General features: G+C 56.8%; 1 protein-coding gene across 3 annotated transcripts in view; it reads left to right on the top strand.

The window, feature by feature from the left end:
- CACNA1I (calcium voltage-gated channel subunit alpha1 I) overlaps positions 1 to 12,057 on the top strand; it is a 127,595-nt gene that overhangs the window by 108,016 nt on the left and 7,522 nt on the right. For all 3 annotated transcript variants that reach the window (XM_017544568.2, XM_037744373.1, XM_017544569.1), the window contains 9 exons: positions 257 to 408; positions 1,631 to 1,740; positions 2,377 to 2,510; positions 3,397 to 3,467; positions 7,315 to 7,393; positions 8,051 to 8,172; positions 9,168 to 9,506; positions 9,785 to 9,931; positions 10,986 to 11,108. In XM_017544568.2, coding sequence (XP_017400057.1) covers positions 257 to 408; positions 1,631 to 1,740; positions 2,377 to 2,510; positions 3,397 to 3,467; positions 7,315 to 7,393; positions 8,051 to 8,172; positions 9,168 to 9,506; positions 9,785 to 9,931; positions 10,986 to 11,108 — 1,277 coding nt within the window. The remainder of the gene's footprint in view (positions 1 to 256; positions 409 to 1,630; positions 1,741 to 2,376; positions 2,511 to 3,396; positions 3,468 to 7,314; positions 7,394 to 8,050; positions 8,173 to 9,167; positions 9,507 to 9,784; positions 9,932 to 10,985; positions 11,109 to 12,057) is intronic.

Genomic DNA, 12,057 nt, shown 5'->3' with positions numbered 1-12,057 from the left:
AGAGCTCTTGCCATAAGCTCGTTTGGGGTAGATGGGGAGAATGAATGTGCTGCCTTCTTTGTCACCTTCCCCACCATTTCTTTCATGGTGCTTTGGTTGGGTGGAGGGGCTCTAACACTGATTCCAGGGCCTGGGGTGGACGGACATCCTCCTTGCCCCCTCCCTTTCCTCCACCTTTCCTTCCTTCGTGCCCTGTGCCCTGTTCCTTAACCCCAACCTTCTGTGGTCTGTGCCACTCCCCCTGTATCCCCTGCAGAGGCCCAGCGGCTGCCCTACTATGCCACCTATTGTCACACCCGGTTGCTCATCCACTCCATGTGTACCAGCCACTACCTGGACATTTTCATCACCTTCATCATCTGCCTTAATGTGGTTACCATGTCCCTGGAGCACTACAATCAGCCCACGGTGAGCCTTGGTCTGCCTCCCAGCCTAAGGTTACAAGGTGAGGGTGGGGTCTCAGTAGGACCCCACCCCAGGGATAGGGTGGGGCAGGGGTTAGCTGACAGCAGGATCTGAGCAGCCCCTCCATGCTGAGCTCTATGCTGGGCACTGCAGTGGAAGGAGGTGCAGGACAAGTTTACCATCAGGAAGCTCAGGGCCTGGAAGGGAAGGGTCAGAGAGAAGGTGGGTCAGGGAGGCAACATTTGGACCCTGGCCTGCACATGGCTGGCAATGATTGTGGTGTGTTAAATATTGACTCTTTGCAAGGCACACTACATATATGAACTCTTTAATCTGGCAGGGGGAATCCTTTGTACAGATTTTATAGGTGAAGAAACTGAGGCTTAGAGACGTTAATCCTGTCCAAGTTGCTCAGCCATAGGTAGCGAACCAAGTCTGGAACTTAGATTTGCATTCAAAGCTTACCATGTAGCTTCAGTTACTTCCTGGGCATATGGAGACTTGGGAAAAGGGTGGAAGAACCATTTCAGGCAAACATTGGGGGTGGGTGAGGATGACCATTTCCCAGCTTGCTGCAGACTGGGTATGTGAGGGGCATATGAGGAGCAAGTGCATTCTAAAAACCTTGATGGAGTTGGAGGGGATGAAGAGGGAAGCAGAACCTCCAGGCGTGGAATTAATACCTTATTTCAAATGATAGGAGGGGAATATTATGAATGCAGGAAAAAGAAAGATAACCATTGGCAGAATGAAACAATTATTATAGAACTTCCAAATTAACAGGAAAAAAATTGGAATAATAATAGCTTACATTTACCAAGTATTGTTCTGTGTCCAGCACTGAACTATTAGCTCATTTAATTTTCATAGCAGCTTTCTAAGATGAAATGACTTATTCAAGATCATATGGTGAATAAGGAGTGAGCACTAAGCCAGGATTCAAATGTAGGCAGTCTGGCTCAGTAGCTCTTCATTAATACCCTATATTGCCTCCAAATGGGACCAGCTGGACCAGACACACAGAAATAAGAAAAAGGAAACAGAAGAAATAACAACATAAAAAAATAGTACACATTAAGATGGAAAGAATAAAACAACATATAAATAATTACACTAAAAGTAAATGGATTAAATTCTCTCCGTAAAAGCCAGAGACTTTCTGAGTGGAGGAAGGTTGGGGAGCAGGTCATGTGCCCTGGATCATGCTTCTCTTTGCCCCCGATAGTCTCTGGAGACAGCCCTCAAGTACTGCAACTATATGTTCACCACTGTCTTTGTGCTGGAGGCTGTGCTGAAGCTGGTGGCATTTGGTCTGAGGCGCTTCTTCAAGGACCGGTGAGTGTCCAGGCTGGGCTAGGGCAGTAATAGGGTAGACTGCAGGACGAGGAAGCAGTCCTGACCCTTAGGGAAGCCTGGAGCAGCCTGAGGGGGAAAACCAGTAAGCATCTAGGCGCTGATGGACAAGTGCCCCAGCTGCTGCTTATAACTCTGAACAGGAAATGATTATGGTCTCATCTAATGGATGCAGGCCATTCTACTTGGCCCTTCTTGGCTCATCTTTGGTAGGCTCTCTGTACCCTATAGGCAGAGCATCATCTGCTTTTTTTTTTTTTTTTTAAAGGGAATAAGTGAGGCTCAAAGAAGTTGATGGACTAGCCTAAGGCCACACAAAAGGAGCAGCCAGGTCAAGATTAGTCCTAGATGCTACAGTCCATGCCTCCTCTTCTGAAGGAGGCCACAGATGTTTATTTAGCCTGATCAGCCCCTTGCATGAGGGAATGATGGCTATGGGGAGCAGAGAGGGGCCTGGACCCAGTGGCATTAGGAAGAGCTAGTAACGGAGGGCAGCCACGCAACCCAATGGGTCACAATAGAAGGGTGAGGACCTGGGAGAATCCTCCACTAAGATGTGTCTGAACCAGAGAGATCCTCATGATGCCTATTCCTGCCCTCTCATGCATGGCCGAGCAGATGGAACCAGCTGGACCTGGCCATTGTGCTACTGTCAGTCATGGGCATCACCCTGGAGGAGATTGAGATCAACGCGGCCCTGCCCATCAACCCCACCATCATCCGAATCATGAGGGTCCTACGCATTGCCCGAGGTGAGGGGCAGGGGATGGGACAGGGAATAGGGACAAGCAGGGGTGGGATGAGACTCCCCATTGCCTGATGAGAGCACACAGGAGTGGGGTGGGGAGAGGTGGGGGCAGGAGTTCTTGGGCATGGTGGGCTCCTTGCTGAGCAGGGGTGAGCAAGAGCCGGGAGGCACACAGCCAACACACATGCATGCACCCTCTGTGTGCACACACACCTCCCCCACCACACAGACAGCTTTGCACAACACACATGGGCACACACTCTCACTTCCTTATAACGCCATGACCCATGGGGTCCAGTCTCAGAGTGTTATGCAAGGAACCCAGTCCAGCTGGGAAGATGGGAAACACCTCCAGCTCCTCACGGGCGTTTCTCCAACACAGTGACTGGGACACAGGGTCTTCAGAGCCTCCTTCTCCCTCCCCTCAGGGTGGCTCCTTCTTTTAAAAGCCTCCTGTCTCAGGGCAAGCCGAGGCGCCTCATGGTCTTCTGCCTGCCAGAAACTCAGCGAGTGATGCCAGAGTCTTCTTTCTCGAGAGGGGAAGGGAAGAGAGGTGGCCACTCACGCTGGCCCTTTTTGCCCATGACCGTTCATGGTGCACTCATTCACACACTTCATAGACCTCTGTTCCCATGGCTATGCCTTGTCCTCTGGGGCGTTTTTTACAGTGACGCCCACACCTTATGTCCACACGTTTTTGTGCATGCCCCACTCACCCTGTGGCTGCACCCACCCACGTTGTGTAATGTGGCATCTGAGAGCCGAACTCTGCTTGCACGCACCTTCATGTTCTCACTCTTCTCCCGAGTTTACACACGTGCACATGCACGTGCAAACACACGTCCCTGCTGCCCCGGGACTGAGTGGGCAGGGCTGGGTCTCACCTGCAGTGCTGAAGCTGTTGAAGATGGCCACAGGGATGCGGGCCCTGCTGGACACAGTGGTGCAAGCTTTGCCCCAGGTAAGAGCCAATCTTTCTGGCAGCCCTTCTAGGGGTCATCGGAGTCAAGCTGGGCGCTGGGGCATGCAGGCCCTGATTTCCCTTCTCCTTGCACCTGCCAGAGCCAGGGCAGATGGTGTCTCTGGGGATGCACTTTGAGCCGGGGCCTGAGAGGCAGGAAGGGTCCCTTTCTGCTTCTTTCTTCCGGCTTCACCACGTGGTCGCCAGTGCCACTCTGTGTCCAGCCCTGTGCACGCACTGAGGTTCCACATCCTGCCCTTGGTTGCCCCCAGGCTGATGGGGGGAGACGGATGCTTCAGGGCAATGTGGGGAGGGACCTCCAGCATGCTCCAGAGAGAGAGAAGAGAGCTGGACACTTCCTGGGGCGATGAGGGAAGGCAGCCTAGGAAAGGAGACCGAGCTGGACTTCCAAGGGTGGCTTGGTAGAAGGAGGTGGCAGTGTGGATGGGGAAGTTCCAAGATGGCATTCTGGGAGGGACAGCGTGAGACCCTGACCCAGGTGGGCATCTTGGAAGTTAGGGAAGTCCCTCTACCTGCACCCCGTCATTAGTGAAAGGGGAGATGTAATCAGGGCCACAGAGGGCATCTTTTTCGTCGTCCTGGGAATTCTGCAATCCCAGTCCTTCCCTCCCCCGCTGTCTTGACTGCTTGAGGTTCCCCTTCCCCCTCCCCTCAGGGTGGCCTCTGCTCTGAGGTGAGCTTCAGGCATATTTATTTATTCATTATGACTCATAGAGCCGTCAGGAACTTTAGGCGCCTTAAAATACAGATACCACATATTAAAAACGAGGATACAAGATTAACAGCCCAGGGAAGGTGGAAGCAGAGCTAATTCTTTCAGGGACCCTGGCTAAGGACACCAGTGAGTTCTGTTCTTGAGTTTAGCGTGAGCTTCCCAGCAGCCCCATTGTAAAGGGAAAGTGACATGGTCTGGATGGAAAGCAAGGGTATTCATTCAGAGACATGTGGCTTTTCCTAACACTAAATCCCTTCAGAGGAGTTGAAGCTTTTCGTGCCTCAGTTTCCTTGCCTGTAAAATGAGGATGATGGTGACGCATTGCTCCCTTAAGTGCATGTTTCAAAGGGCTGCAGTGAGGTTTCAGATGGTTAAAGTTCATAAGGCACGCCATCCCCATCCCTAGCAGCCTCTTACATGCCACTTCTCATGAACTGGGCACGTAAGAGGCTGCTAGGGATGGGGGTGGAGGGTGTGTGCCTCGGCCTCCCTGGCCCTCCTTGCTCCCACTCCCCTTCCCCATTCTCTGACCCCTGGGCAGTCCTATCATGATTCCCAAATCCCGTGCTGAGCTGGCACAGGGCACAGCAGGTGGAGATGTTCAGGACATCCCAGCCTCCAGCAGGAGACCCACGGTAGTCATTACAATTGCATCAGCACTTTAGAAGACCTGCGTGCCAAGTGTCACTGGCTGTGAAATAGTGCTTACCCCTCGAAATCCATTCGCTGATGCTCATGTTGTTGTATGGACATTGGCTATTTCCTCGGTTCTATGGAAAGTGCGAGGAAAATGAAACTTCAGCCTCTTCCCACCAGGCTCTGCCCCAGGGAGAGGGAGGAGGCACCAGAGGCGGCTTCTCAGCGGAGGTGACCCATGGATGGGGCTTTGAGGGGTGGGGAGAAGGCATTTACCAGGCAAAGACAGAGGGTCCTCCCTGCAGAGGGAAAAGTGTGCCAAGGCACTGTGGGGCTTGTTTTCTATGTGGGTGGAGTGTAGGGGGTTGGAAGATCAGGCTGGGAGAGGGTCCTTGGGGGGTCAGGTCACAGCACACATTGGGCCTTATCTTGCAGGCACTGGGTGCCACAGGAGGGTTCCAGACAAGGCAGGTTGCAGCCAGAGCTGCCTTTGAGAAGGTGGCTCTGGTGGCTGGGAACAGACTGGATTGGAGGGAGAGGCTGGAGGTAGGAAAGCTGGTGAGGAGGCTGCTGCAGCTCTGCCGACCTGGAGCTGCTGGCCGCAGGAGGGGTCAGATAGAAAAGCTGGAGGCAATCCTGGTGAAGAGATGCTGCCAGCCCCGGCCTTCACAGGGCACAAAGCTGAAATCCTAGAGCCTCAGCCACATCAGATCCTTCTCAGCGGTCAGGGCCATACAGTTTGCCTCACAGGCGCTCAGTAAGTGCTTATTTTATTAATGAAGGGAACGTCATTTAATTAGACACTAGCAGTGCAGAATGGCTGGGCAAAAATGCCTGCTCTGGAGTGGAGCGGAGAAACTCAAGGAGCGGTGATTAACGGGGTTTACTTTCCAGCAATTAATGTGAACGCCTTCTGATTCTCTTCACGCAGACCTCCTGAGGGTCCTAAGAGATATTCCATTTCTAGGGCAAGGAAGTGTTTGAGCCTTGTCTTCTCCATAGCATCAGTTAAAGGTAGTCTCTGTGCGTGGATAGACTTGAACTAGGTCTGGAATCCAGGACGCTTTCTCCCACAGGAGCTGTGGGATGGGGGTGGCTGGCTTTGCAGAGGCTTCTAGGGTCCCCGGGCCTGTGTGATTCCTGCCTTCCCTCCTCAATATGGCCAGGCATTGTGCTGGCCCAAGGAGGCACATCTGACCTCATGCAGCTGTGTTCCTGCTCTTGAAGATTTCCCAGACCAGCAGACAACAGTGACAGGGACAAGTGCATTTCCGTGGTTTTGTACAGGAGCAGGTGTTAGCGCTGAGACCTCCTGCCTTCTCCCTGCCCTTTCTTCTTTTCCTTCTTCTTCTTCTCTCCCTCCTTCTCCTTCTTCTTCCTCCTCTTTTTTTTTTTTTTTTTTTTTTTGAGACAGAGTCTTGTTCTGTCACCCAGGCTGGAGTGTAGTGGTGTGATCTTGGCTCACTGCAATCTCCACCTCCCGGATTCAAGCTATTCTCCTGCCTCAGCCTCCTGAGTAGCTGAGATTACAGGCATGCACCACCACGCCCGGCTAATTTGTGTATTTTTAGTAGAGACGGGGTTTCACCATGTTGGTCAGGCTGGTCTTGAACTCCTGACCTCCTGATCTGCCAGCCTCGGCCTCCCAAAATGTTGGGATTACAGGTGTGAGCCACTGAGCCCGGCCTCCTTCCCTTTCTTCATTTATCCATCCATTCAACCTTGGTAGCCACACAAGGTATGTAGCATAAGTTGTGTGCATGGACCCTGGGACCAGCCTGCTGGGTTTGAACCCCTGTTTACTAGCCATGTGACTCTGAGCAAGTGATGTCACCTCTCAGTCCATCTCCTTCTTCATCTGAAAGAATGGGGATAAAAGATAGTTCATGGCTGGGCCTGGTGACTCATGCCTGTAATACCAGCACTTTAGGAGTCTGACACGGTCAGATCACCTAAGATCAGGAGTTCGAGACCAGCCTGACCAACATGGAGAAACCCCATCTCTACTAAAAATACAAAAATATCTGGCATGGTGGTGCATACCTGTAATCCCAGCTACTCGGGAGGCTGAGGCAGGAGAATCGCTTGAAGTCGGGAGGCAGAAGTTGTGGGGAGCCGAGATCATGTCATCGCATTCCAGCCTGGGCAAAAAGAGTGAAACTCTGTATAAAAAAAAAGATAGTTGATGCATACCGTGAGGAGAAAGTGAGCTCATGAACTGCACGAGCTGGAAACAGGGCAGCTTGTGGTAAAGGTGGCACGAGCGTGTTCTTATTATTCTGAGGCCTATGCTGGACCCAGCCTGCTCTCCAGGTCCTGTGGGGGTGACAGACGTGGACACACAGCCTGGGGAAATGTTACAGCTGCCCTGACCCTCAGGCTGCCCACCCCCATCGCCCAGCCTCCACCCTTCCCAGGCCAGGTGTGCCCCTACCTGCTCCCCAGCCCCGCCCAGCCTCACCTGTCTTCCCACAGGTGGGCAACCTGGGCCTACTCTTCATGCTGCTCTTCTTCATCTACGCTGCCCTCGGGGTGGAGCTCTTTGGGAAGCTGGGTGAGTGACCCCTGGAGGAGGCCCGTGGTGGGGGTGCAGCGGGGCTGCAGGATGGCCAGGGGGGCGGGGGAGGCCTGAGACCCCCCCAGCCTGTCACATCAGGGTCTCTGTGTTAGGGAGATGCCTACACAAGGGCGCACGGGTGGGTGGCCCTCTGCCATCTGCAGTCCCTTCTTGGTGCGGGTAGGAGTTCTTGGGAGAGGGCAGCCCGTGTCCTCGGGCACTCACCAGGCCTGTGTGCTGGAGCCCAGCTTGGATCCCCAGCTGTCTGGTCTCCCAGGGAACCTACCCTCCTATCCCTGTGTTGGTGCCTGTACTCAGCCAGTGCCGCCCCAGCAAGTGGAGAGGCCAGGGCGGGGTCAGAGGGCAACAGAGCGCTCTGGAAAGCAGGGTTCCCTGGGGGGGGCTGGCCCTCACCCCATTTCATCCTCTTTCTCAGAAACCCATTCTTCAGTGGGGGCAGAGTAAGGCTCACCAAAACCTGAGCCCCAGCTCATGCACCATCTCCCCAAGCCTCAGTTTATCTGTAGGCTGTGCAGTCTGCCTGCCCCTCCAAGGGTGTGGTGAGGGTTCTGAGGCGAGAAGGGGGCACTGGGTCTGGGTGAGCCCCAAAGGCGCTCTGCCGTCTGGCAGGGCTGACCTCCTTCCCGCTTCCAGTCTGCAATGACGAGAACCCGTGCGAGGGCATGAGCCGGCACGCCACCTTCGAGAACTTCGGTATGGCCTTCCTCACACTCTTCCAGGTCTCCACGGGTGACAACTGGAACGGGATCATGAAGGTACCCCCGGGGGGGCTGGGGTGGAGAAATCAGCTGGGTTCTGGGAAAGGGAGGCTGATGGTCCTGCTGCTCAGGGCTCTGTCTGCCCAGGGCCCCACCACACATGGGAGGGGGCTGCAGGGCCCAGAGGAGTGGAGGGGTCTGCGTGGGACCAGCACAGTGGGGAGAGCGGAGCCAGAACAAACAGGCCCACTGTCCACCACCGTCCCAGTGTTGCCTGGGATCGGGGCTCAGATTTTAGGGGAGACAGCTCTACCCCATTCCAGAGGGGACCTGGGGCCTAGGCAGTCCCGAAGGCCAGGGCCAGGCGCCCTGCTGTTTGCCACACTGACTGGGTCACCTGGCAGAGGCTCCCTGGCCTGGGGCGCAACCTGGGCTGGGCTGGGAAGGGCAGAGAGGGGCTCCAGGGGGACACGGGTGAGGCCTCGGTTCTGGGGCCCTGGGGTGGAGAGGGCAGTGCCAGGCCTGCTCTGCCTCCCACCCCTGCCCCCTGCATAGCCCTCAGTGCCCCAGCAAGGGGGCAGGAATCTGGGGGGCTGGGAGAGGCGGCCGCTCCCCTTGGCCCAGAGCTGGTGGGTGGGGGAGGCTTCTTGGGCTTTGTGGATGGGGGTTGAGCTGGCAGAAGAACCAGAAAGGTGGCCTAGTCCTGAGTGCACCCCCTCCCCAGGGGACCCTGAAGGAAGCCCCGGATGCTCCTTCTCAGGCCTGACTGTGGCCCCGGGAGGCAGGGCCAGCTGTAGGGAGGGGATGTGGGTGGGAGCAAGAGAGGAGGAGGGTCCTGGGCCATCTGTCTGTCCATGTGGGGACTTAGCTGAGGCTGAGGCAGGCAGAGGCTGCCACTAGGCAGAGTGGGGCAGGGCAGCTGGGGGCCATCTCGGGGGTTGAATCCTGGTCTTGCTGCTTCCGTGTGTGGCCCTGGGCCGGCCTCTGCCTCCAGCAGCCTCTGTGATGTCCTCACCGCCATCCTCGTCCTCACTGCCCTCCCCGCCATGCAGGACACGCTGCGAGACTGCACCCATGATGAGCGCAGCTGCCTGAGTAGCTTGCAGTTTGTGTCGCCACTGTACTTTGTGAGTTTCGTGCTCACTGCGCAGTTCGTGCTCATCAACGTGGTGGTGGCTGTGCTCATGAAGCACCTGGACGACAGCAACAAGGAGGCGCAGGAGGACGCTGAGATGGACGCGGAGCTCGAGCTGGAGAGGGCCCACAGTCTGGGCCCCGGCCCGAGGCTGCCTGCCAGCTCCCCGGGCGCCCCTGGCCGCGGGCCGGGAGGGGCAGGCGGCGGGGGCGACGCTGAGGGCGGTTTGTGCCGGCGCTGCTACTCGCCTGCCCAGGTGGGCAGGGGCTGGAGAGGCGTGAGGGTCATCAGAGGAGGGGGGACCGCAGGGCCAGATGGGCAGTGGGGCTGGGGTGGCTTTGCACAGAGGCCTTTGTTTTTCTGGGACCCCCACCCTGCTCAGCTCCATAGAAGGGGTGACCCCATGATGAGGGGGTCAGTCCCAGGCCATGGGCACAGAGAACCAACCGGGGGACAGCTATGTCCTGCCCACCCCGCAGCCCCAGGACCCGGCTGATAATCCCACCTGTCCCCACCCCGTCCCCGTCCGCCTAGGAGAACCTGTGGCTGGACAGCGTCTCTTTAATCATCAAGGACTCCTTGGAGGGGGAGCTGACCATCATCGACAACCTGTCTGGCTCCATCTTCCATCACTACTCCTCGCCCGCCGGCTGCAGGAAGTGTCACCACGACAAGCAAGAGGTAATGGCGGCCTGGGAGTGTCTCTGGGCAAGGGCAGCTCAAAGCCTGGTGGGGGGCCAGCCTGAGGGGATAGCCGGGCTCTGGACAGTAGAGACCAGGCCGGGTCAGTGTGGGCACATACTGCTTCCATGGCCAGGCAGACCAGCTCCCGAAGCCAGGACCAGGTGTGGTGGCCGTAGCTGCCGGCCTCAGCCCTGTGCCACACACAGTAGGTGCTCGGGTAGGGCAGCTGCCCCACCTTGTGTGCTGCGGATGCCAGGCAGGGAGCCTGTGTGTCACTCACAGCACAGCTTGCCCTTTCTGTGACATGAATGGGTGGGTCATCTGCCTGCTCTTCTGCCAGGCACTCAACCTGGCACTCAACCTCTGCCAGGTGTCCTTCCCTGCCCTCCAGCTTGGGGCCTCAGCCTACCCAGCTCAGGGGTTCCCAGGCTGTGGCCATGCATCTGTCTCCAGTGCAGGCGCAGGCAGCTCTCCACTCTGCCCAGCAGGGTGGGCCCCTGACCTCTCACCGGGGTGTTCTAGCCCCCAGGGTGGCCCCGGCCTCAGGTGGCTGTCAGGTCGGACCCCCAGCAGCCGTCAACAGGAGCTGGAGGTCTGGGCTGCCCCACACCCCTGCCTTGTGGTGGCTGGAAATTCTCCAGTGTCTCTGGGCCCCACGGTGTCCCCTGCCTGTGACACACTGGGCAGGTTGTCCACACGGGGCCATAGATGAGTCAAGCCCTCCCCTGTCTTGACAGGCACTTGGTCTGGGGCAAGCAGACAGCTGTGGAGTCCACAGCCCATGGCGACTCGCCTGTCCTCAGGCCCAGATAGCAACACGGGCCACTCAGGGCTGGCTTCCACTGGAGGTGGCCACTGTGTCACCATCACATGTCACACAGGCTGGGCCCCTGCAAAGGGTGGACACATTGTCCATGCCCAGCAGGTGTCTGGACTTTTCTGACCACTGCTCGGCCTCTCTTCAGAGCCTCAGGCCTGTGGCTGCATGCCCCAAGACCCAGGTGTGCCATCTCAGCCCTGGGGTGACCCAACGCCATCCCTCTCCCTGCAGGTGCAGCTAGCTGAGACCGAAGCCTTCTCTCTGAACTCAGACAGGTCATCGTCCATCCTGCTGGGTGACGACCTGAGTCTCGAGGACCCCACAGCCTGCCCACCTGGCCCCAAAGACAGCAAGGTGAGCTCCTGGGCAGGTGGGTCTGTCCTCGAACCCTGGCCCCTGTCCACCCAGGCAGGACCCCCCCATCTTTCCAGTCTACCATGTAAGTGGCACCCACTGCGTGCTAGGCCTTCATCTCCTGTTGGACACATGCAGGCAGTAGGGCTCAGAGAGGTGGAGTGACTTGCCTGAGATCACACAGCCACAAGCCCAGCCAGTGCTCCAATCTGGCACCCAGCTGGCTGTTTCTTGCTGCTTTTGGTATTTTTTGTCCATTCCATGAGGGGGTCATCCCTGGCTGGCAGGGCTGTGAGGTTGAAGCAAACTGGGGAGTCACGCCAGGCACAAGCACCTACTGTGTGCAGGCACTCTGCTGGCACCAGCTGATTGTCTGTCTCACAGCTCTGTGCAGCAGGGAGGATTTGTCCCCACTTCACACACAAGGAAATGGGGGTTCTGAGAAGTGGGATGATGCTCGCATCACACAGCCAGGAATGACAGAGCAGGAAGTCACCCCAAAGACTGGACCCGAAACCTCTGTGCCCCAGGGGGTCAGTCTGAGGAGGCCTGCAGGGCAGAGAGGGCCCGCTGCTGTTCCTGCAGTCTTGAGGGGTGAGACCTGAAGACCGGGGCTCGTGATCTCAAGGTCAAGGTGGTCCTGCCCTGCTGGAGGTGGGGTGGAAGGGACAGCTGGGGGATACCCTGGGCTTGGCACCTCCGACCCCCAGGCTGGCCCTCCATCAGCTCAGGGTAGCCTGCCGGCGGAGTTCTTCCCGAACCTTCCAAGTCATTTCAGCCCCTTCCTGATTGCTATCTTGCTGCATTCCCTGCACTCCCACACTGCTCTCCTACAAAGGATGTCAGGGGCACAGTTTCTGGGAGTCAGTTGGACTTGGGCAGGGGGCAGGCTTTTTTTTTGTTTTTGTTTTTGTTTTTTTTTTTTTTTTGGAAGGAGTCTTGCTCTGTT

This window comes from Cebus imitator, unplaced genomic scaffold (assembly GCF_001604975.1).
Source record: "Cebus imitator isolate Cc_AM_T3 unplaced genomic scaffold, Cebus_imitator-1.0 Scaffold170, whole genome shotgun sequence".
NCBI classification, from domain to species: Eukaryota; Metazoa; Chordata; class Mammalia; order Primates; family Cebidae; genus Cebus; species Cebus imitator.
This window is presented reverse-complemented; position numbering and strand designations above follow the sequence as displayed.